The 25759-nt window shown below is 46.8% G+C and overlaps 2 protein-coding genes across 4 annotated transcripts in view; both read right to left on the bottom strand.

Annotated features, from left to right (window-relative positions):
• The window catches only part of miga2 (mitoguardin 2), a 532313-nt gene that overhangs the window by 403622 nt on the left and 102932 nt on the right, over nucleotides 1-25759 (bottom strand). The gene's annotated exons all lie outside the window — the stretch shown is intronic.
• dolpp1 (dolichyldiphosphatase 1) overlaps nucleotides 14256-25759 on the bottom strand; it is a 33210-nt gene continuing 21706 nt past the window's right edge. The window contains exons 5-8 of the mRNA XM_028809063.2: nucleotides 25053-25151; nucleotides 22238-22366; nucleotides 16004-16093; nucleotides 14256-14640 (exon numbers count right to left, since the gene is read on the bottom strand). Coding sequence (XP_028664896.1) covers nucleotides 14604-14640; nucleotides 16004-16093; nucleotides 22238-22366; nucleotides 25053-25151 — 355 coding nt within the window. The 3' untranslated portion in view covers nucleotides 14256-14603. The remainder of the gene's footprint in view (nucleotides 14641-16003; nucleotides 16094-22237; nucleotides 22367-25052; nucleotides 25152-25759) is intronic.

The following is a 25759-nucleotide window of genomic DNA, read 5'->3' as shown; positions in this document are numbered from 1 at the left end:
TAACATGCTAAACAGTTCAATACCAAGTTTCATTATCAGCATGGACTGCTTTCTAATTAGGAAAGTAATTGGAATAAAAACCTGCAGCCACTGCGACCCTCCAGGACTGTCATAGAAGGAGCTAAAATGAGTGACAGCTTAAGAAACACGCAGTGGGGCGGAGCTGAGCCGAAAGTCCTTAAAGGGGGGGAGAGAGAGCGCTGAAATGAGTTGAGCCCTGTTGTAATACTGCGGTGAATAAATACAGAAAGTGAGTGAGTGTCGCAACCTGGTGGTGAGATCATTGCAAATGGCGTGTATATTTGTGCTTGACATAGCTATCTAGGTATGCCGAAATTGTCGCGTCCCAGTTTATGTTCAATGTAAATAGGAACCTTTCACGGGAGAGCGCGTGTTGCAGGCTCCTGGCAGGACACATTTGTGTGAGCTCACTTCCTGTCTGCCGCTCACGCGCATTTGGCTTGTTTGGCGGAGGCGCGTTAATGTTTTGTTTTCGAGTACATTTAATACACGATCGTTCGTCGTTTGCTTCTCTTCTTTTCTGAGGAAATTTGAAGCTACGAGCGCCTCAAGCAGGTACGCAGGGGCCTCATTTCAGTTCGATGTCTTTTGGTTTGTGTGTAACTGCGTTTATCGCTTGTTCAGAGCACAGTGACACTTGTTTTTGTTTAGTGCTTAGAAACGTTGTTAATGTCCGCTTGCAGTTTCCTTTTTTTATTAAAGCACCTTGACTTGTTTGAGAGGACGTTCGAGGACAGGAGCCGCACATCAGTGCAGTTTTACTATCCAGACGCCGCTGGCGTAGTGGAAGGTCACATAAAGGGAGAGGCGTCCGCCAGAAGCGCTAATGGACACGTGCAGAAGCCGTCAGTTTCTGGAGTCCTTCGCTGTGACAAAGCCAGGAACCTTTGAGGTGTCGCCGAAATGATGAAGATGATGATGATGAAATGCGCGGATCGGAGAAGTTGAGCTTACCTGTCGGGGGTCCTCGGCACAGTCCGGTGCTTCATTAGTTTACTGGCCACGCCGACTATTAAAGGCCGCTAGTTGAGTCCATTTGAAAATCCTCGCTTATTGTCCGTTTGACTCTCTTCGCTCGTTATAAGCGGAATTGACAAAAACGAACTCGGTCTATTAAAGTAAGTGATTGGCTGAATAAAGTATACATGTAGCCCATAGTGTGAACCTGCATTAAGTACAATATACGATTTTCTAAGAAAGGCCAAAGCACTTTTTTGTTTTAAACTTGAATCTTCAGTCCCGCAGTTCGCCTCTTAAAACACTCGCGTCAGTCCCTTGAAAAATGTCATTAATCTCTCAATTTCTGAATCAGTTTTCGGCATCAATGTTGGTAAACTGCCTTCTGGTGAATCCAATGTGCCAGCGACGTCTTGTCATCTTTTTGAAGCAACGCGTTTGTGATTTCATTTTCATTAATAATTCCGCTGGTAAACAATTCGTTATCCACGTGTGTGTTAGTCGTTTTAATTTACATTATTAATTTCAATATTATTTTGGCAAACCCGTGTAGATAAACAGCAATTCGTTCTTCAAAAATCTCAGCTGTTGATTTCCTGAAGCGATTCTGTACGGTAAGTCGTCACGTTGTTCCTGGCAGTAGATGATAAATGAATTGTATATTGAAATTTATTCTGCTCGTCCACGATGTGGTCACGTGTTGTTCGTAATAACCGTGCAAATGTACATTTGAATAGCTGGTATATCTTTCAATAAATTGTTTTCATTATAACTGAGTTTGACTGTACTGTAGTTGATCTCTTGTCCCGCGTCTGCCGTTGTCACCTCTCCTTTATATTGTCACATGTCTGAGCCTCCATCTGTCGAGTGTGCCCCCCTAAAGCCTGTCGAGGCCCCCTTCACCCCTCTGCCCACTTTGATGGCGGTGCTTTACTCCTCCCCGTGTGTCTCGCACACCGAAGCCACTGTGGCCAATCAGATTGCAGAGAGTGAGCACACAGATCTCCATGTTTTATCATATCGTAGGTACAGTATGGAGGTTCGGTGAATTGGCCCTCGTCTGTGTGTTACCTTGGCAGTGGACTGGCATCCAGTCCAGGTATTGGTCCTGCCTTGTGACTGGCTTCCCTGTAATCCTGCTAAGGGTTTCAGAAACTGGATAGGTGGACACTGCAAGTGTGTGTGTGTGTGTTGTAAAGGAAACCCAACAAGCAGGTAGAAGTGGGAGACCTGAAGGAAGCCCAGTTTAAGGTCCAGAGGTTGAAATGGACCAAAGGGGCCACTTGTTGGAATTCTGATGATGTTTGCCAATTTTAAACAAAATTAGACTTCCTGTACTGGAGCTCCACTCTCCTTGGAAGGTACCTGAGATGAATGCCAGCTTCTAGTAAGGTGGTGACTTATCCATCCTGAGAAGTGGAAGAAGTGAGGCCTGTGGTGTTGGGGTCAGAAGTGAAGTCCAGTCCTCCACTCGAGGGATGGTAACAAGTGCACAACACTTTAAGGACCCCTTTCTACTTCGTGCACACATCATGGTGGCCACATGTTCCCAGCGTTTGTTTGACACGTCCTTGGAAATTAATGTGACGTGTATGTGAGTTGCAGTATCAGCAAAAAGTCAGGGGTGAGGGGGGGGGCAGTGTGATCAAGTCGGAATGTGACGTCCGAGTCTTCACGTGACAGAAAGCCGCCACTATGTGGACCGATGTGCCTGCTGCTGTGATGTTTGATGTGGTGACATCCAAATGCCTTTGTGGATCTTTTCTAGTCCCCAACGTAATGACACAATAATCTTAAGTCTCACATCACATCTTCTGTGCCATAAATGTACAGCACAGAGATACACATGAAGGACACGGTGAAAAGGCGTGTGATTAAAGTGGAAATGTCAGCTTTCGTCTCTAAATGTCCACCTTGACCTCGTGGTTTGTCATTAAAGTTGACCGTCGTAACGTCCTCGTAAAGCCAACCCAGTTGTTAATCGCTCCGAGCTCCTGGGCCTTCTTCCTGAGCTGACAGCCGCCATCACCACACCGCACACATTAAACTTGTGATATTCCAGCGCTCTGCACATTTACAATCCTTGGGTTTCTTTCTACTTGACCTTCTCACCTTCATGATGAAATGCATTGAAGTACAGATGTGACATTCTGCAGATAAGTCCTTGACTTCATTTAAATAATAATGACACACGTGGAGGTGACACGGTGGCGGGGCGCTGGTGCTGCCTCATGGTATGTTCCTGCCTGGAGTGTGCATGTTTTCCTGGTTGGTTTCCACAGTGGGCTCCAGTTTCCAGCCAATGACATGAAGGTTTGGGATTTGGTGACACTAAAATGACGCCAGTGTACCTGTGAGTGCTTGTGTTCACTTGGCGATGAGCTGATGCCCCGTCCAGGGATTGTTTCTGCCTCGCGCCCCAGTGATTGATGGATAGAATCCTTACACATCCATCCTTTTCAGAGATCCTGTGGCAAGGTGTCCTCAGAACTTGATGGACGTTTCCAGCACTTCACAACACGGCGAGGCCAAATGTTTTCTCACCGTGATGATCTCTCGCACTGCCGCCTGATTTATGTAAAGTACGCGCGTGAGTATAAAGCGCACACCGCCTGCAGCAGTAGCGTCCGCTGGAGCTCACGTCGCGTCACGTGAACTATAAACCCGGTGTTAGTCGCCCACCTGTTTCCTTCACCAGCGTCCGTGAAGCCACCCGTGGCTCAAATTCAGAGGTCCTGGAGGACCGCCGTGTCTGCAGCTGTTCATTCTCACCCTTTTCTTAACGAGTGACTGGTTTGTGATGCTAATCCGCTTCTTTTGAAGTCCTTTTAATTGATTGGCCCTTGAAGACTCCGCCCCTTTAGTTGTTTCTTTTACTTCATTAGCAGCCAAAGTCTAATGAGATAGAAGATGAGCCCAAACAGCTGGAGAAGAAAGAAAGGTGAAGGTCTCAGGAATGGCCATCTGCTCAGGTCTTAGAAAAGTGGAAATGAACAACGTTGGAAACGTCTGCACCACGAGAGCAGAACCAGGCCACGGAATTAAAGAACGAGTTTCATTAACGACTGGATGGCGTCTGAGGCCCTCACTTAGGTGGTCTTCTCTCGACTCCCTCACTTCACATTTCATTTCTGTTTGGGTGCCGTTCAGGGAAAGAAATGAAGCAAATCCAAGGAAGAAATCTTAAAAAGAGCAACGCCATTAAAATGAATTCACAAGAAGAAGTTAAGTAGCAAGACGAACAGGACACTCGCTAACAAAAGAACAAAAGGGTGAGGATGAAAACCTGCAGGAGCGGAGTTGGTGACCCCTGGCGTGAAGTATAACCTGGAATACCAGACTCCATGAAGCCACCCGTGGCTCCTCGGCCCGCTTAGTGGTCTCTGACATCAGCTGGGAGGACGTTGGTTGGTTGGTTTGTTTGGTTTTCCTGGTCCTCCGTGCTGCGAGATGTTGGTGTGGCGTCCTGCAGGCCCAGGTGGGTCTAAATGGCATTCAGGTCCAGGCTTTGTCTTGGGGGAGCCCCCTTTTGTATTATTCATGTGTAGCCTTTGTCTGAATGTCCCAAATCTCCCAGACTCCCCACTTTATAGCTGCTCTCCTACATTTATAACCTCAGGCGGTTGTTAGGTGTAGTAAAAGACGAGGAGGAGTTTAGTTACACTTTAAATAATAATAATAATAATGTATGATTGAGAATAGTCCTAAATAATGACGAGTGGATACTGGTGACCATACCACCTGATGATAACATGCTGAGGTGTACTTTCAGACTTGTTAGTTACTTAATGTCTGGAGTCAAGGCCTCACTGATGTTCATGTTTCTTCACGGCAGGCCGCATGCCAGTCTCAATATGGCCGCTGAGCTGTGCTCTTCATTGTGTTGTCCTTGTCACTTCATGGTGGCTGAGCTGCTCCTTCATCAGTTTGGTGAGAGACACAGAGAGTGTGAGGTAAGCCAGCACATTCCTAGATGTTCTCTCCATCTCCTCGAGCCAATGGGGCGTCACGGTACTTAAAGGCTTCTGATACAAGCCAGTCCCAGACCAATGGGGGGCACAGAACCAAACCACATGTTAAGGTGAAGTTTGCCAGTTGGGCAGCCTGGCTTTGTGTGGGCCATTTGCCCAACTTGTTTCAGGCTCTTCCCCCAAATCCTGTCGTAAAGAGACTTGGTCCTTTTCTTAAACCATTGCTGTTCTTCTCACTAACCTAACACTAATATTCCATTTGCTTTGCCTAAGTTACAAATAAAGACATATAAATATTTATCAACTTCCATGTAAAATGTCCCATCACAACAGCCTTCTCTTCCCAGCCATTCCTTGGTGGACCTCCAGGGGTGTCCTGTGACAAAGTCCACTTTTAGTTGAGCTTCACTCCTAAGATGGTGAGCTGCTGAGGCCTTGACTAGCACATCACAAGGGGCCACTCAGCCCACCAAAGTACCTTCAGGTCCCTCAAGTCTGCCCCACTACTTGCTCACGTACTCCACGTGTCTGTGCAGTCAGCGCAGGGTGGCATCTTCACCACCGTGGTTTACAGTTACTGTCGGGGTTCAAATGCTATCTTGGGTCATTGGTGTCCCTTTAAGTGCAGAGCAGCTCAGCCACCGTAGGTCAGGGTGACACAAAGCCAGAGCACAGGGGACCGGCTGGCACACCCACACAGGGCCATTAAGCCTGAAGCTGGCAAAGTCCACAAAGAAAATTGACAAGATGCAGAACTTGAACCGGGGGTCTGAGTGGCAGCAGCAGCCCACTCCACTGAGCACATCGGGAGCCTCACCGAGTGAGGTGGGTATGGTGTGGCACAGAACTGTGATACCCACTGCAGGCCAGCCAGCTGTACAGTTTGATTTGATTTTATCAAACAAGAAGAGAAGAGGGTGAAGTCTGCAGATGTGCTTCAGGTAAATCGGGCACCATGGCATGTAATGTAAAGTCGCTATATAAAGGGATTGGCAAAGACCCCAGCACTGCAACCACTGCCAGGTGATGTGGATCACATTGGTGTTGACCCCGTCCGCCAGCAAATGTGCCTACAATGGGCACATGAGTGCCACATCTGGACCACGGAGCAGTGGAATGAGGTGGCATGGTCTAATGAATCTCGTTTTCTTTTAGATGGTGTGTTTGTGTCATTTCCTTATGGGGGACACGGCAGCAGGGTGCATCATGGGAAGAAGGCAAGCTGGCAGAGGGAGTGTGAGGCTTTAGGCTAAACCTTGGGTCCTGGCGTTCATGCAGAGGTTACTTTGGTGTAGACCATGTGCCGTACAGCAGTTCATGGCAATGGCACTCCCTGGTGGCACAAACGGCTCGGGAAAGGTTTGAGGAAGGTGACAAAGAGTTCAGGACCTCCAAATTCCTCAGACCCCCATCTGACAAGTCCAAGCCATGGAGGGCCCACCGCAGAGCTCACAAGACTTGAAGGATCTGCTGCCAACATCTTGGTGCCAGAGACCACAGGGCACCTTCAGGGGTCTGGTGGAGTTCATGACGCGAGGCAGGCAAAGGTGTTCTGTAAAGTCGAGTTTAAATGGACAGGTAAAGGCGCTATATAGAAAAGCACTGGCTTAAATAATAGATGAAGTCTAAGTGATGGCACACAGAGACCACCAGATAAGAGACCACCAGATGTAAAGGGCACCATCTCACGTACGAGTTAAAGACACACACTGCACCCTGTAACCGGTGAGGGCACCGCAGTCCATCAGATGAGAGCTGAAACTTCAACCCTGAGTGGAAAAGTCGAGGCACCATAGAAAACAACGGGTAAAGGTGGCATATGAAATGATGGCACAGACCAGAATACAGGCACGTAAAGACAGCATTACATAAACACCAAGGTGCCTGCAGTGCCACAGCCTCTTGAAGGGCCTGCTGCCAGTCAGTGTGGCACCTTACCTGAGGTGCCCCCCAAAGGCTGTGCTGCCTCAGATGATGTTTGTCTGCTTGGCATTCCAGCATGTGCCAGGGGGCCTCACTCTTTGTTTCCAGTGGATTCCTCCAGTCACGGACCCCCTGGCCCACCCTGCTGTTTTTCTTCATTGGGCTGAGTGCCAGCACTTGGGCCTGACCAGACGTTAAGGCAGTGACAGGGACCCTCATGGGCACCACGTGCCAGCTTCTGTGTGTGGAGATGAATGAGCAGCCCCAGGAGGCTCCTACGTCAGGCCCACATGATGGTTTTGTGAGAGATGTCATGACTCCTCTCGGCTCGTCACAAGTGCCCGTCGTTAAAGCTGCGTGGTCTGCTGCGGTTCACAGCCCAGTCCCATCAGGCCATGTGGCATACGCCCAAAGGCATGGCTGGCAAAAGACACATCAGCTGACTCTGACAAACCCTCTAACAGCTCAATGACGAGCCCCCCGTGTTCTGTAACGCAAGCAGCCTGAAGGCCCCTGACTGGACAGGGTTGTGGGGGCGGTGACAGGATGGCAGTGATGGTGGGCACCTCAAGCTCACAAGCCAAACCACACACAGGTGAGATGAACCTGAACAAGGGAGCCCCCCTCCACTGAGAGGACAGAGCCAGACCTAGGTGCCACATTACAGCATAAGCTAGTTGGTCACCATACTGCCAGTCGGGCACACATGATGACACGGGGCTGCTGTGCTCCCACTGCCCGACTTAGACAGTTTCTGCCCGACTTTCCGTCGTCTTTCCATGCAGTAATCAGCACTTTCATCGTTTCTCGTGTCATTTATTGAGAATTCACTTTACTTGTCATTTTCCAGAGACACACAGAGGGGCTTGGGGTCCGCCGTCTGTCCTGCTCCCCTTGAGCAACTGCAGGTTGAGGGTCTCGTTTACGGGTTTTCTTGAACCGGCGACATTCCAGTCAGCAGCCAGAGAGGCTCCAGCTCTGCAAGACGCTCCTCGGTGGACCACTCAGCATCAGGGGGACATCCAGTGCCACCAGGTGGCAATGAGGGTTGATCAAGGGGGTCACAGCAGGTGGCCTGCAAGTTGTCCAGGGATTTTCAGAAATGTCCACACTGCTGTATTGGCAGCACAAATGAGAACCCCAAAGGCCCTGCCAGCTCCAGCAACCCAGTGGGCAAAGTGCAGTGTGCCAGTCCTCCATGTGGGCTGCATGTCAACCCCCGCCCCCCATTCATGACTCAGAAGGTGGTCTTTTTTATCTCAGAGACATTAGGGCTGACTGCTGCCACCTCTTATCAGCTGTGGAGTCCTAAACGTGACTTCATATTTAATAGACGATGGGCACCCACCACCGCTGTCGACTCCCATGAGCCCCTCAGGATTCTTGAGGATAAAAGCTGGGCCAGTGGGGTAGGCCGAGGATTGTGGTCCCCCTAAAGTTGGAACGCACACTCTGAACCCCTTGGTTAAAGATGAGGACCCCCACCCCATCCCACTATGCCAATCCAAAGCCACCGTCGCCAACCTCCACCCAATGTTGAGGAGCCATGGCGGCCAAGACAGCCCAACAACCTCCAGAGCCTCCGGGCAAATCTCATTCACCCCTGCAGAGCTGGCACCGAGGAGTGGACCCCAGTGAGGTCACCTGCACTCCACCCTTGCTATAAACTGGCCAGCCATGAGCCACACCCGAGCTGCCATCACTGTGCCCTGCTTGGCCCTTTGGTAGCCATCAGCTGACCAGCTGGAAAGAACACCTTCTTCAGCCTGATGGCTCCCTTTACCACAGGGGTCCCCCACCAGGTGTCCCATGGGGGGCTTTAGGAGCTCTTTGTGGACAAGGAGAGAAAGTTTGGGTCTCATCGCCAGCAGTAAGTCAGACTTGGGCCTGGTGGGTGTGGGACTGTGGCAGGGCTGCCATCTGTCACCAGTCTGTCCATCATTTTTATGGACAGAACTCCTAGGTGCACTCATGAGTCCACTTCAGGGACGTGGTCATCACCACTCTGCTCGATACACAAGAGGTGGTCCTGCTGGGGTGGTCTGCAGCCGATTGGGGGAGCGGCCAGGATGAGGTCCTGCCAATCAGTCAGAAAAGGAGGTGAAGTATCTCGGGGTCCTGTTCTCGAGCGAGGGGCAGATCTGAGCAGCGGCCGCAGTCACGTGGGTGCAAAAGGCAAAGCTCTCCATCGACCTGCCAACCGTCGTTCCTCTCCTCACCGGTGGTCCTAAGCTGTGGCTGGCAGATGAAAGAACGACATCACAGAGACAAGCGGTGGAAATGAGCTTCCTTCACTCCGCGTTGGAGATTCGGGAGGAGCTCAAAGTCCGCTGGGTGGCATTTTGGGTGAAAAGTCTGTGGAGCAGACCTGGGACACACTGGACGGGAACAGCTCGGTATCCCCCTGCAGAAGGTGGGGGACGTCAGGGAATCTTTGTTTAGACCGCGGCCCCCATGACGGGGAGCCACCTCAGCTCAATGGGTGACTCGAGTCCAACAGAGGGGCGCCTGGAGTTCATCTGCTGCTCATTTCGGTTTTGTACTTAAGCTCGGTGTCGTTTGTTTCTCTCATTTTCAGTACTCACTTTGTGATATTTGATCGATTATCGGTCGCCAGGACACGCCATCGGCTTCGCTAGGGGCACAGACAGGAAGTGACATCACAGAGCGTGTCCGCAGTTAAAGCTCGTCATCAGTTGTCCAAGGAGTTAAAACTTGCTAAAGAGGGACCCCTGATTAGGGGGCTCGTCACAATGAACTTTACATTCTGGCTGTGACACTCGTTTCTTGTGGTCTCCTGCTTCCTGAGTCCGGCTGTGTTTGGGCCTCATTTCCGATTTTGGGCACACCACATCTTGGTGCCCGTCGCCCCAGCAGATACGGTGCCATGCAGGCTCACCAACGCGCTTGTCTGTGGTTGGCTGGACCCTGAGCTGCAGCCCCTCCTGCCACTCGTCGGCTCCGATGATTAAACTCCTGCACCACCTGTTGGAACGGAATGAGGAGCTCACGTCTACAGCTGCTGTCTGCAGGTCCCTGGAGGGTTTGCTCATTTTATTGACCCACAAAACGAAACAAAGGTGACAAACAAAGCTGGGGTCCGATAGCAAAAAAGGCAAACAAGCGAGACTCAAACGTCAGAGTCGGAAAAACTCGGCCAGGGAGTTTAACAGAAATACACAGAAAAAAATCTACAACATCGGACGTGGCTTTAAATGGCGATGTGCCACGAACAATGGATTGTTATGTCAAACCGGTGGGGGCCAAGCCAGCATGAAAGATGGAATAAAAACAGCAAAGCTCGTGAACTATACGGTCAATACGTGACATCTGCACGGGGTTTATACGTCTCGATTGTACAAGAAAGAACTTGGAGTGCTGGGAGACGAGATCATCAAGTCAACACGCTCCTCGCACTGGCGTCGATGGTCTTGTCAGACGCACTCATGTCCTGCGCTCTCCGCCCTTAAAATGAGGAAAACGTAAAACTGGCTCAAGTCGTTTGTGACGAGTCCTCTGTTTGGTCCTTTAAAGAAGCGTTTCTGGACTGGACTGTTAGACATACATCCATTTCTGGACAATAATTCTATACAGTACATCCAGAAAGTATTCCCAGCACATCACTTTTTCCACATTTTGTTATGTTAAAGCCTTATTCCAAAATGGATTCAATTAATTTTTTTCCTCAGAATTCTACACACAACACCCCATAATGACAACGTGAAAAAAGTTTACTTGAGGTTTTTGCAAATTTATTAAAAATAAAAAAACTGAGAAATCCCATGTCCATAAGTATTCACAGCCTTTGCTCAATACTTTGTCGATGCCCCTTTGGCAGCAATTCCAGCCTCAAGTCTTTTTGAATATGATGCCACAAGCTTGGCACACCTATCCTTGGCCAGTTTGGCCCATTCCTCTTTGCAGCACCTCTCAAGCTCCATCAGGTTGGATGGGAAGCGTCGGTGCACAGCCATTTTAAGATCTCTCCAGAGATGTTCAATCGGATTCAAGTCTGGGCCACTCAAGGACATTCACAGAGTTGTCCTGAAGCCACTCCTTTGATATCTTGGCTGTGTGCTTAGGGTCGTTGTCCTGCTGAAAGATGAACCGTCGCCCCAGTCTGAGGTCAAGAGCGCTCTGGAGCAGGTTTTCATCCAGGATGTCTCTGTACATTGCTGCAGTCATCTTTCCCTTTATCCTGACTAGTCTCTCAGTTCCCACAGCATGATGCTGCCACCACCATGCTTCACTGTAGGGATGGTATTGGCCTGATGATGAGCGGTGCCTGGTTTCCTCCAAACGTGACGCCTGGCATTCACACCAAAGAGTTCAATCTTTGTCTCATCAGACCAGAGAATTTTCTTTCTCATGGTCTGAGAGTCCTTCAGGTGCCTTTTGGCAAACTCCAGGCGGGCTGCCATGTGCCTTTTACTAAGGAGTGGCTTCTGTCTGGCCACTCTACCATACAGGCCTGATTGGTGGATTGCTGCAGAGATGGTTGTCCTTCTGGAAGGTTCTCCTCTCTCCACAGAGGAGCTCTGACAGAGTGACCATCGGGTTCTTGGTCACCTCCCTGACTAAGGCCCTTCTCCCCCAATCGTTCAGTTTAGATGGCCAGCCAGCTCTAAGAAGAGTCCTGGTGGTTTCGAACTTCTTCCACTTACAGATGATGGAGGCCACTGTGCTCATTGGGACCTTCTAAGCAGCAGAAATATTTCTGTAACCTTCCCCAGATTTGTGCCTCGAGACAATCCTGCCTCTGAGGTCTACAGACAATTCCTGTGACTTCATGCTTGGTTTGTGCTCTGACATGAACTGTCAACTGTGGGACCTTCTATAGACAGGTGTGTGCCTTTCCAAATCAGGTCCAGTCAACTGAATTGACCACAGGTGGACTCCAATGAAGCTGCAGAAACATCTCAATGATGATCAGGGGAAACAGGAGGCACCTGAGCTCAATTTGGAGCTTCATGGCAAAGGCTGTGAATACTTATGGACATGGGATTTCTCAGTTTTTTTATTTTTAATAAATTTGTAAAAACCTCAAGTAAACTTTTTTCACGTTGTCATTATGGGGTGTTGTGTGTAGAATTCTGAGGAAAAAAATGAATTGAATCCATTTTGGAATAAGGCTGTAACATAACAAAATGTGGAAAAAGTGATGAAGCGCTGGGAATACTTTCTGGATGCACTGTAGATTCTAGAGGGACACGTCAACAACTAAGTGAAGGAGAAAAGGCAGCACGTCGAGAGGAGGCTCAAAAGCGTTGGAGAGGAAAGAATTCAAAAAAGAACAAAAATAATCAAAGAGCAAATTCAGAAAATAAGGAAAGTAACAATCAGCGCGGACCGAGTGGAAATGAAAACCCCGCAGGTCAAAGTGGAGGTGGAAATAAAAGACAAAGAGTAGAAGACAAAGAAGAACATCGTAAAGAATTCAAAAACGTTGGCGCAGTAAACATCAGAGCAGGTCAAAGATTAGGAAAGTATGAAAATTCAAAAGTCTCAAAAAACTGACCGTGAAGATCACATGAGCGCTAACAAACGGAAATAACACAACAGCGACAAGAAATCGAATATATGGGTGAGAGGACAGAAGTACGGAGATGTTGTAAGGCTTTAACGTTTAAGTCGGAGACTTGCAGATCATCTGAGTTGTGGTGCCTCCCAATGAAGACGCGTATCTGCCAGATATAAGCAATTTGTTATTTGGCGTCTGTTTTTACTGAAGAAGTTTAAAATGAAATCCTAACAGAACGAAATCGTATAACTCAACGTGAAACCTAATTTACTGTTTTTCACTCTGGTTGACTACTCGCTGTAATGTCAAATAGTTACTTCTATTATGCGTATGTAACAATTCCCCGTACCCAGGGGTTGTTGGAGCCCCCCAGTATTTTATACAGTAAAGGTACGCTGGTACAACACATGAGACGTGATGGACGCCCTCCGCCACTCGACACAGAAGGACGATGGCAGACTTTCTGATTGTCACCTCCACGTCAAACACAAACGACGCCTCAACTCCCACAGACACTTTTTGGCATTCGGGTCGGCCGTCCACATCGTTGGAGTCACTCGAGTGCAGATCTCGTCTCCTTCAGGCTTTGCTGACCGCCTCTCTCATTTTGTCTTTCCAAGTGAAATCCGCACTCCATTTAGAACAACTCCTTCATGCAAACAGAGGAGAACAAGGAGTTATTGTTAAAAAAATCAAAGTCCCAAGACACGCGATTTGGCTTCCAAGACTTGTTCAGTATGTGGACTTGACTAAAAATGGCGTCCAGCAACATCACAGCTTTTTAAAAGTCTAAAACAGACTCCACTGCCATTGTGAAACTGCACAGCAGCAAAGCAAACGGCGCCATCTGGTGGATTTGGAACTCCACGACATTTGAACTTTGCCCTCTGATAGCGGAAATGAAAAGCCGTCACACCGCTGGGGAGGCCCAGGTGCAGACCACCCCGGGGGTCTCTGTGTATGAGCTGACCTTGGCACTCTTTGGGATTTCTTGAAGGCCACTACAAAGCCATCGAGGCCGGGCGGCCGCACACAAACACCACTTAAACGACAGGCCCACTCAAATGTCCAAATGTGGTCCTGCATGGTGCCCCCCTAGCTAAAATTACACTGAAAACATGGCACTGAAGGCTGTAATCGATGCCATGTGGCACTTTATGATCCCAGAGCCAAGTAAAGAGCCACACTCACTCCTCACTCGCCCGGCCAATCCTGGGCAAATCCTTCAATAAGCGAGTGAAAAGTCAATGAAGTACCAACTGTCCTTGGCCTGGCACACACAAGACATTGAGAAGCAGGTCAGTCACACAAGTCACACACCAACGTTCCTCATACCCAGCGACTCTGTGACGCTCAAGTGCTTTTGGTTGTACCCCCAGGCCACAGCAGTCACTCTGAGGTGACACATCCAAAGGCTGAAACGAGAGGGCATTGAAGCGAGGGTGGCAGGAGAACACGAGGGCACAGACGCATACAAAGTCCCAGGGACAAAACTGCATTTTCTCTCCATGTTACTAGTGTTAATAAAAGCTTCTTTTATCTTTACAAAGTGCAAATTTAGTTTATATTAAACATTTAATCAGTTTTTAAAAAAAGGGTCAATGAATCGACTCCTCAAAAAAAACAGTTTAAAAAAAAAAAAAAAAAAAAAATCCTCCGCCCCCCCCCCCCCCCCCCCCATGACAGTCAGTCACTCGGCTTTTCCACACACACACACACACACACACACACAGAGTCCGTACCCGCGTGTGTGTGCGTGTGTGTGGGCGCGTATGATAAAACAGAAGTAAACACACATCTACCTACCTACGTCATGCCAGGATACTATTAAACCACCCCAGTGTTCACCCTGTCCGTCCAGCCGGCCGTCCGTCTCCATGACATCCACTTCTTGCTCCCAAATTCCGAGGGATACAGTACTTTTTTTTTTTTTTCCCAGAAACGTGCCTTTGTGGATAAAATACAACGGTGTTTAAGTTCGACAGTCCGAGTCCCGCAGTCCCGCATGCATCAGGAGCAGGTAGCAAGCTGCACAAACCACCGCCAGTCCCCACCAGTCAGCGTCGTCAGGCTGCCGGTCAGTCCAAGCACTTCCTGTGGTCCACCTCTCCAACGGCGCCCCTCCCTCCCCACCCACTCTCCGTCCTGTCCAGTTTTTCCAGTGTGTGGTCCTTTTTTTTTTTTTTTTCCAAGTTTGTGATTCTCGAGTTTCACTGCAGTTTCGTTCCCAGCTTTCGTTGTCTGTTTCTGGAGACAAACAAGAGAAAATCAAATTAGCGTTTCACGTACTTCACGCGCGCCAAATATTCAGGCCTTGGGCTGCTTGTGGCAGCCATGCCAGGCTCCGTCACGTCACACCACACCACACCCCACTTTTAGAAACGACTGGTCCAGAACCGGCTGGTGCCTACATGTACAGCGCCGTCACAAAGTCTCCGGACCCTTCACTTTTACACGTTTTTATGTTGGGCCTCGTGCAAAAATCCTTTCAATTCAATCTTATGCTCCTCAGTCAGCACTCGGTGCTCCAGAGTTTCGCATTTCTTACAAATTATAAAACAGAGAAACATGCCAGTGACACGCGTGTTCAGAGCCCCGACTCAGCCTGGTGTCTTCCTTGGTCTGGCATGACGGGCTTCACACTCCTGGACTGGGGGATTTTCTGCCATTCTACTCTGCAGATCCCCTCAAGTTCTGTCAGGTGACGTGGAGACCACCAGTGGACGGCTCTCTTCAGGTCTCTCCCTACAAGGTTTTTTTTTTTGGGAGTTTATCTTCTTAGAGAGTCGAGGCTGGGGGGGGCTGTCAAGAGGGAGGCTCATTGCGGCCCTCCTTGTGTGATTTTGGGCTACACAAAGATAAATTGTATTGTAAGTGGGGGATTGTGCAACGTCCTCACATAGAAAAGTTGTCATCTTTCACTGCTGTCAGGCGTATTGTAGAACATGAAGTTATTCTATCTGGGCGCTGACCCACTTCATATGAGCTGTAGGTCTACCGTCTAGAAAACAATCAGCTCCGTATGTTACAAACAATCTTGAACAAAATAAGTCCATGTAATCAATAATATTCTTAAGTATACAATAATGCCATGTAGTTTGTAAAAAGTCAGGGTTTGAATAATTCTTAGCATTCCCATGTGTGTGTGTGTGTGTGTGTGTGCCAGAGCAGCCACTGGCACTCCAGCCATACCCATCTGATAGAATGGACTGATTAAAGCCAAACGCAGGTTTTAGGATAAAATCACAAAGTAAACCCTGAGACTCCGTTAGAAAAGCCATCAGACTGACGTGTAGAGCCGAGAAAAACAAAATTACCCAGCAATCTCCACATCAGCCTCTGCGTGGGGCCGCCCTGCTGGTCACGGTGGGTTAAGCTACCCGTTTGTTTGTCTGCTTCAGTGCGCTCTAATAGTTGACTTACTGTAAAGTACTCTTTAAAATGTGTGGGCCTACTTTTATTCTTTCAGATTGTGGGCTCAGATCTGACTGCTGTCCCTTCACTGTGGATGTAAATGTCTGCCATGCTATAAAACTAACAATTAGCTCTGAAGTTCAAACCACTCCATACTTTGAAAGACAACCTCCAGTTAGAAAGAAGACCTTCTTACCTCGCTTCTGCCCGTGTTACGGTGTATTCAAACCACAGGATGTTCGGAATAAGGCTTGTGTCCCGGATAAGAAAGAACTCTGAAATTGGCCTAAGGGGAACAAAAAGCACATTGACATTTGTGACAATCCACTGTACGGGGCTACAGTGCTGCGCGACACCCACCCTGCTGTACAAAACGTTACAATTCACTTCTAAAATCTTTAGCTAAACCCCAACTCACATTAAAGGCATTTCAAATAAAAGACACAAACAATGCCACAGTAATATATGTTAACAAAAGTTAATGAACACGTCAACTGCAAAGATTTTCTGATCCGTATGCCAAACTAGAAGTGAATTCTAATTATTATTAATTTATTTTTTTAAGTGAAGATACACTGAGAGTTTTGTTCAATAACAAAATGAAATTTAATTTGTATATTACAGTAACTCTGAGATTTCACAATGGCATCAGGAAAACGTTTAAGTGTTGTCATTGTGGCAGTCAACGTGCTAAAAAATAAATTAAACAAAAGTCCTTTTGATTTCATGTGTGCAAAAATCTGTGGCACCTCCTTGAGTGAACATCTCCTGTGCCTGCCAGCTGGGTGAAGTGTGAGGGGTGTCTGGTGTGAACTGCCCGCCCGCCCCAGCACCTCAGTTGGATTTCAGTCAGGGCTTTGACTTTGCTAATCCAAGACATAAATCTTCTTTCTCCTGAGCCATTGCTTGGTAGATTTACTTTGATTTGTTGTCATGTTGGAAAATCACACGAGCTTCCTGACCAACATGAAGTCGGGCCTTTTGAAAACTGGAGGACAATTGCAAGATTCGGGAGCCTTTCCATAATGATGGCGGGTACTTCTAACATGTTAAGGGGACAAGGATCCTGTTTGGGTCATTTGTCAAGACATGCCATAGATTACTGCCAAAGCTTGAGAGACGATTTTTAATAAAGCTGGTAGTAATGGAGGGGACATTAAGACGTCCACTGTGGTAGCTGGGCAGGACTCCGCTCTCCTCAGTCACAAAAGAGCGGACCTCCAAGATGAGTGCTTGTGTGGACACCTCAACTCACCACTCTCTTCTGCTACAGACAGACTACAAGTCGGTGCACTTCACGCCTCTCGACATTCATACTTGCTGCTTAGTGTGTTGGTAATTTTACTGAATGTTAATAAGCACCCGGGTGTTATCCCTTAAAATGAGGAATTTTAATTAATTGGGTCTACAATATCTCATCTACATGTATAAAGATCATCTGGGGAAAAATACTCAGAATCGCAGGAATTCTTGGTTATGTCAATCAGTGCGTTTACACACACACACACACACACACACACACACACACACACAATCAGGTTAAGGTGGATAACCCGGTTAAGACAGAAACCTGCTTTCTTACAATCTGCATTTACACACACCAGTAATCTGGAGTTCTCCTTTGTCACAATGTTCCAACGTCATTAGAGAAGAGTTAAGTGCCATCGTCAGCCACTGAGAATGTAAAATGAAGCCTGACGTCTGGGATCATTTGCTTGTGTTTGGTTTGGTCCCATTGACACTCATTACTACCTTACCACTACGTCTGCTTCTTGCCTCACACCCAGTGCTGCTGGATTAACTAACGCAGGTATTTTTACTTCAGTAAGATGTGCACTAAGTTACTCATTACTTTAAAAAGTAATCAGACTCTGTATCGCTCGCTACGTTTAACGTGTTACCCTACTGCTCTCGAGATTGTGCTGCCGTGTTCAGCACTGTACCTTCAGCTCAACACCACACGGGACACTGCAGTCACCAGAATATTTGCCTCTGGGAATGCATTTTGTGGACATTTTGACGAGTGGCTGCTGAACGCGCATGCAAAACAAATACGTGTGCAGGCAACAGAGAGCAATGGACATGTGCAGACGACAAAATCCTTAACGGTAACCTGGCCAAGGGTTTACATGGCCACATAATCGGGTCATTGACACAGAAATCTACCTCTGCCATTAATCAGGCTTCTCAGAGGCCAATAACCTGATTTCTCTAACTGGGATGTCGACATGCATGGCATTTTAGAAATCCGTTTTTTTTGAATAATCAGGTTATTGAAGCACATGTAAAAGGACTAACGGAGAGTTTTAATCCTGATCTGTACATTTAAAAGAATGGCATGTACATAAAAAAGCTGGACTACTGCAACTCTCTGCTGTCTGGATTTTCACTAAAGGCAACACGACCACTTCAACTGATCCAGAATGCAGCTGCAAGACTCGTTTTTGATATTCCCAAATTCTCGCACACTACACCTCTGCTGCGGAACCTGCACTGGCTCCCTGTGGCTGCCCGCATCAGGTTCAAAACCCTAACACTTGCCTTTAAGGCCAAAACTGGAGCTGCACCACCTTACATATCAGCACTGGTCAAGCAGCGTGTCACTTCTCGCTGTCTCAGAACATCAAGCACTGCACGTCTCGAACCACCCTTACTTAAAAGAAGAGGACGACATGCATCAAGACTCTTTGCAGTGTTGGCTCCTCAGTGGTGGAACGAACTTCCTCTTGCTGTACGAACAGCGGAGACCCTCACTGTCTTCAAACGTCGCCTGAAGACACACTTCTTTCAACAGCACTTGGACTAAAGTCCCCGTACTTTTTTTTCTACCCTTTTTTTCAAAAAAAAAAAAAAAAAAAATTTTGTACTAACTTACTATTTTCTTCTAGCAGGTTTTTGTATACAACTTGGTCAGCGGTAACTTGTTTAATGACAGTAGATTTAATCCTAGCCTTAAAGACTGAAGAACAGTCGTAGACTACTAAGCACTGTTGTAAGTCGCTCTGGATAAGAGCGTCTGCTAAATGATGTAAATGTAAATGTAAACACACCACAGGTGATTTAATTGAATTCCTTAGGGCATTCAGGGATGTCACATTACACGACTTTTCCAGCTATTCACTCACATAATGCAGTATTAGTGAGTTGGAGGGAGTCATGGAGCAGCCCTGTGATCGTTAACTCATGCAGTCAGGTATCCCTAGCGGCTCAGTCCCGTTAACGTCCACCTCACCTCAACAAGCCATAGAGGCGGCTCTGTGTGCCTGACAGTTGAGAACTAATGAGCAGCCACCCAAAAGTGAAACACATTTAATGCAGCAAAGAAGAATAAAGATCTGGGTGTTATGGACCTGAAAAAACAGAACACTCATCTGTCTGATGTCTTGTGTTTTATGTAATACAACAGAATGGAAAAGGACAAATACAAAAGGGCCAAGATGATTATGGCTCAACTTGCCATAACTGTAAAGCCCTCATACAGCAACCAGCGCCATAAGGCATCCTGTTGTTGGCGGTCAGAATGCAACAAGCTTGTGATACTTTGGAATTGTGAAACTGTTATGGAAAGTCGCCACCGAGTCGTGTAATTTGACATCCCAAGTGACTGTAGTTGGGTAAACTGACCTGCTCAGGTGATGAGATCAGCAACCACAGCTGTCAAGTGTGAAGCTCCAAGTCAGAAAACAGTGCTGCCTGCAATCCCAAAGACGTGAGGCAATGTTGAGCTTTCATCCAAGTCAGTAATGTAAAATTTAAAAAAATAATCACTTGGGTCAGGAGGACTGGAGCAGCGTCCGCAGTTACTCGATTTACTGGTCAGTTTAGTTCTCACCCTCAGCTATGGTCACTAGATTGTAGATACAAACAGTGGAAATGAGTTTCCTTTGCAGGGTGTCGGGGCTCAGCCTTAGAGACAGGGTGAGAAGTGCAGACATTTGGGAGAAGCTTACAGTGAGTATAGTAAAGAACCCCCCCCCCCCCCTTTGACATATTCCCATTTTTTTTGCTTTACTGCCTTAACACACAAACTAATATTTTTTCCAGCTTTACTTACTCAATGCCATCTCTAACATCCAAGTGAAAGAAATCACAGCTACAGTTCAGAAGAATTTAAAAAAAATCAAAACCAGGACCTACTGAGATTAATAAAGGACCCCCCCCTCCAGACTCAGTCAGGTGTCAGTGCCCCCCATTCCCATTGCAGTTACTGGCTGTGCTCAGTTGTAATGAGTGTGATTAGTGAAGCTGTTCCTGGTCCATTCATTCCCTTGCTTGGCAGTGCCACTGGCAGCACACAACTGACAATGGGTGGCAAGACACTTTCAGGAGACCTCAGGGACAGAGTTGTGGACGGACATAAGGTAGGAGATGGAGACTAAAACATCTCAAAGGCTTTATCAACCTCAAGGAGCTCAGTGAAGTCCATCATAAAGAAGTGTTTGGTACGACTAGGACCCTCCAAACTGGATGGAAGAGCAAGAAGGAAACTGGTAAGAGAGGCCACCGAGAGGCCAATGGCCACTTTGAAGGAGTTACAGGATTTGATGGCATAGAGTGGTCATTAATGGTGTGCATGTGACAACAATTTGACAAGCGCTCCATCAGTGTGGCTCGTTCAGGAGGGTTGCACTTCTCAAGAAAGGCCACATTAAGGTTTGAGCTTTCCCAGAATGCACCTTGAAGATTCTGATGCCAAGTAGAATAAAGGTCTTATGGTCAGAGGAGACCAAAATCGAAACTATTTGGCCTCGACACCAAACAGTACGGCAATGCAGCTCACCATCCACAACACACCATACTGACAGTAAAGCCATGGAGGTGGCAGCATTCTGTTGTGGGGGGCCTGGGGCTCTCGTTAGGGGGAGAAGGAAAAATGGATGGGGCAAAATACCATTAAATTCTTGAGGAAAACCTGCTACCCTCTGGCAGAAAGTTTACGTCGCAACACGACAACAACCCGAAGCACACAGCACAATGGAGCAGACGGTGGCTGAAGGAGAAGAAAGTGAATGTCCTGGTGTGGCCAGTCAGAGCCCAGACCTCAATCTGTGGAAAGATCTGAAGATAGCAGACCACCAACACTCACCATGTAATATGAAGGAACTTGAACAGTTAAACTGGAAAAAAGGGGGGGGGGGGGGATATTGAGTGGGCTCAATCTAGGTGTGCAAAGCTGATAGAGAAGAATCAACAGACTCAGGGCTGTCATTAAAGCAAAAGGGGGGTCAGCAAAATGACACTGACATGGGGGGGTCCTTTATTCATCTCAGTCGGTCTTGTGTTGGATTTTTTTTATAATTCTTCTGAACTGTAGCTGTGATTTCTTTCACTTGGATGTTTTAGGTTGCATTGAGTAAATAAAGCTGGAAAGAAATATTAGTGTGTGTGTTTACACTTAAGACTGTACAGCATAAAAAATGGGAATATTTCGAAGGGGGGGGATTCTTTTCTATACCCACTGTAAAGCAGAGCTGAAGGGAGCCGACTAGGATGCCTCATTGACACCTCTCAGGAGAGGAGACCTCAGATCAGACCCCAGACACACGAGCGCTCCCACAGCACCAACAAGCATCCATTAAAAGCAGGTGGCCTTGAGATGGCAGGGTCAGATCTTCTTTGTTGATTTTTTCTTTTTATTTAAAATTGTGTAAGTTTCAAATAATTCACACTTTTTGATTTCATCCACTTTCACCTGAAAGATTTTTTTCAGAAAGTTGTGGTCAAGGTGGCACACAGGGCTTAAAGGAAGACTTCACCCAAAAGTGACATTTTGTTTAAGTGGCACTTACTAATGTGCTTTGTGGTGACAGCAGAGAAAACGTTCAATCTCATGTTTTCATGCGGAAGGGAGTCTTGGCCAAGGAGAGGTGGATCTTCAGATCAAAACGCACAGCATTGTGGGAATGACGTCTTTCCCACTGATATTCAATGCAAGGTTTTTGGAAAGTAACTTCATATTTTACCAAACGATACACACATTTTGTACATTTTAATGGTGACATGAGTTATGTAAGAATTTGTAATTTTTTTCCATGGATGTGTTGACATTGTTTCTTGCTGGACACAGCTGCGTCACCATTAACTATTAATTATGTCACACAGTTTCTCTCCAATCCCCCCCCCCCCCCCCCCCCCCCCTCCTCCCGCTTCTGCATGAAAACAGATTACATTTATTTTCTTGGCAATCACTGCAAAGCACATGGGGTGTGTAAGATTTAAATAAAGTATCCTGAGTGGATTCATCTTTTAAATTGTTCTTGGTGTTAACTGAAAGTGATTTCATATTTGTACAATGTTTGAAATATTACGTTTTGAAAAGGGAACTTTTGGGATCACATTTCAATTGTATCACGTAAAGCAGAAGTCTCATGAAGTGATGACTCTAATAAGAGTTGTGTGCCATTGCAGGTAACTACTGTGTGTTACTCACCATGCTGCAATCTTCGGGAACAGAGGAGTTAATACCTCCTGTGTGATGATGAACCAGACAACCGCCATGATGCTGCCTGCTACTCCTCCATATATAACCTGACGCCAGGAATGGTACAATAGATAAACTCTTCAAGACAAAATAAAAGGAGAAGAGAAAGCAGTCAGTAAATCGTGTACAAACACACACAACTTACCACAGAACTGAAGTCTAAACCTCTGTGTCCTTATAAATCATTTTCTGACACTTTATATTTAGGCCCAGGTTGGCGGCGGTGGCTGGATGATGTTGTCGTTTTCTTTCTGTTTGGTTTAACAGCACAGGTTGCGGACAGTGCTGAAGTTTCACAACAACAGCCTGTATGTTACTGCAATGCTAGAGCCACACAGGTTTAATAATTGAAATGTCGCCCTGTCTTTCTGAATTACTTGTAAAAGGTAGCTGCCGTGTAGCTTCAGCCTCACAATTTATTTGAGAAATTCCAGTGTGGCTTCACACCAGTCACAGTACAGAAACAGCGCCAGGCCGAGTGCTAAGTGACATCCTAATATCCTCTAAAAGCGCACAGTAATTATGTTGTTGGATTTCAGTGCACCATTTGACACCACTGACCATTCTGTTCAACTACATACGCTAGAAAATGATATTTGGCTCTTGGGCACACGACCTTTGCACGGTTTAGATCACATTTACCAAATTAGCCTGTACAGAAGGTAAATATGGTGTCCCACAGGGGCCACTGGGAACTCTTATTAGAAAACCCCACATTCATTTTCACTCGTACTGTATGCGGACAAAGCCTGGCTAGATCTTCTTTAAAATAAATAACGTCTGCGTGGGTTTCCTCCCACAGTCCAAAGACATGCAGGTTAGGTGCATTGGCGATCCTAAATTGTCCCCAGTGTGTGTGTCCTGCAGTGGGCTGGCGCCCTGCCCGGGGTTTGTTTCCTGCCTTGCGCCCTGTGGTGGCTGGGATTGGCTCCAGCAGACCCCTGTGACCCTGTGTTAGGGTATAGAAGCTTGGACGATGACTGACTGACTGACTGACATTTCTCGGATAGTGACCTTAAATAAACGTGTCAGTGAGTTAAAGTAGCTAATCTGGGTAATAACTACTTGTCTTTGAATACAGAAATGTCATTTATTAAGATGACAGATGCAGGCCACAGCAATACAATATTCTATCAGTTTTCCCACTGAATCGGGACACAGCAATTCATATTATAAAACGATCTAAAACTTGTTTTTTCCTGCTCAAAATATCAAAAAATTAAGATAATTTCTGAAAATTGAATTCCTGTATTTATTTCTAATCAGCTGTGGTGGGCTGGCGCCCTGCCCGGGGTTTGTTTCCTGCCTTGCACCCTGTGTTGGCTGGGATTGGCTCCAGCAGACCCTGTGACCCTGTAGTTAGGGTTGGATAATGGATGGATGGATGGATTTCTAATCAGATCAACAGCAGCAGTTAATTATTTGTTGGCTGTTCCAACCATTCTTTATGCATCTTTCAGTTCATTCAAAATGCTGCTGCAAGAACTAGAAAGCACAGACACAACTCCTGTCCTCCAGTCTTTACACTCGTTTTCAGGATTTCAAAATCCTCCTCCTTGCATATAAATAGCCAAGGCTCTGAGCGTTAAGATCTCAAGATGCCGGCCTACTAGCAATTCTAAGGATGAATAAAACAAAAGAGGAAGGTCGAGCTTTTAACTGAGGGCCCCAAAGCTGCGGACTGATCGGCCAGCTTATATAAGAGATGCCCCAGCAGTTTCAGGCCGAAGTCTGGCACACCTTGACTAGAGCTGCCAATTAACTGTGCTTATGTCATTTGTATAAAATCACAACCATAATTATGAACCATTGCTAAACTTCCGCTAATCAGTTTCTCTTCTCCTTCGTGCCACTGCTGTTTTAACGCTTATGGAAAGATGTCTCAGATACTGCGAGCCTTAGACTCAACAGATGAAACAACTCGGTCATCAGATTAGCTGGCCCAGAACTTACTTCATTGAAGAATGACCAGCAGGCAGTGGGGGGCCAGTTGGCCGAGGTCTCCACCACCGTGACTGTGTCTGACTTTGTCTGTTATGACTGACCAGGGCCACCACAGAGTTGTTTGTTTTCTGCGGCTCAATTGTTCAGTGCTAACATTAATGGACTGACATTGTGAGGTCCCACTTGTGTTAGTCAGTTTGTTGTTCTGTGCGTTTACACAAACCAGAACGTCTTTATGGGTATTCATTATATAATGAGCATTTTGTAAACTTCTTAATTGCATTTACCTGTGGACTTGTTACAGTGCTCTGTGCCTTCACTCAGTGATACAAAAACAAACTGAATTGAAATGAAAAGGATTTCAGCCAAGCAGGATCTCCTGCACACACTACACGCTTGACTGTCAGGTGTTCTGCTTGCAGTCGAACCTTAAAAAGTAGCAGGCCAGACCTAGAAACAGCAGTCCAATAGGACATTCCAGCTGTCACTTCTAAATGTATTTGGCACATTTTCTGCCAGGCGTAACTCAATGCCATTTCTCAGCTACAGATCAGGTGGTCTATCGCACATTCTGTAAAATCAGTTTTTTCAAAAGGTTTTCTATCACCAAGCATTGGACCTGTGCATTGAGACACCTGCTGCCTCCATTAATATAACATTAATAAATCATAACTGGCATCCTGCTCTTCGCATCTGTGCCCAACTTAACAGCAGACTGACATTAGAAAGAGGTGAGAAAAAAAAGAAAGGTACAGAGGAAGAACTCGCACTCCCTAACGTCACTCAAATGGAAGTCAGACCAGTAAACCATCTGCTGCACCTGCTGTAGGAGACGAAGAAGGCCACAGTTAACAAGCTGATTGATAAGATGTGTCTCCACAAGAGCTCCAAACATCTGGCGTTGTTAGTTTGATGCATTCTGAAAGAAAGAAAAAAAAAGAAAAGAAATGAAACTGAACGTCACATCAGGAATCTGACCAGCACAGCGATCGATCGATCGATAGATAGATACTTTATTAATCCCAAGGGGAAATTCACATTCTCCAGCAGCAGCATACTGATACAAAAAACAATATTAAATTAAAGATTGATAATAATACAGGTGAAAACAGACAATAACTTTGTATAATGTTAACGTTTACCCCCCCGGGTGGAATTAAAGAGTCGCATAGTGTGGCAGAGGAACGATCTCCTCAGTCTGTCAGTGGAGCAGGACGGTGACAGCAGTCTGTCGCTGAAGCTGCTCTTCTGTCTGGAGATGATCCTGTTCAGTGGATTCTCCATAATTGATAGGAGCCTGCTCAGCGCCCGTCGCTCTGCCACAGATGTCAGACTGTCCAGCTCCATGCCAACAATAGAGCCTGCCTTCCTCACCAGTTTGTCCAGGCGTGAGGTGTCCTTCTTCTTAATGCTGCCTCCCCAGCACACCACTGCGTAGAAGAGGGCGCTCATCACAACTGTCTGATAGAACATCTGCAGCATCTTATTGCAGATGTTGAAGGACGCCAGCCTTCTAGTGAAGTATAG

Source organism: Erpetoichthys calabaricus, chromosome 9 (genome assembly GCF_900747795.2).
Source record: "Erpetoichthys calabaricus chromosome 9, fErpCal1.3, whole genome shotgun sequence".
Classification (NCBI taxonomy): domain Eukaryota; kingdom Metazoa; phylum Chordata; class Cladistia; order Polypteriformes; family Polypteridae; genus Erpetoichthys; species Erpetoichthys calabaricus.
This window is presented reverse-complemented; position numbering and strand designations above follow the sequence as displayed.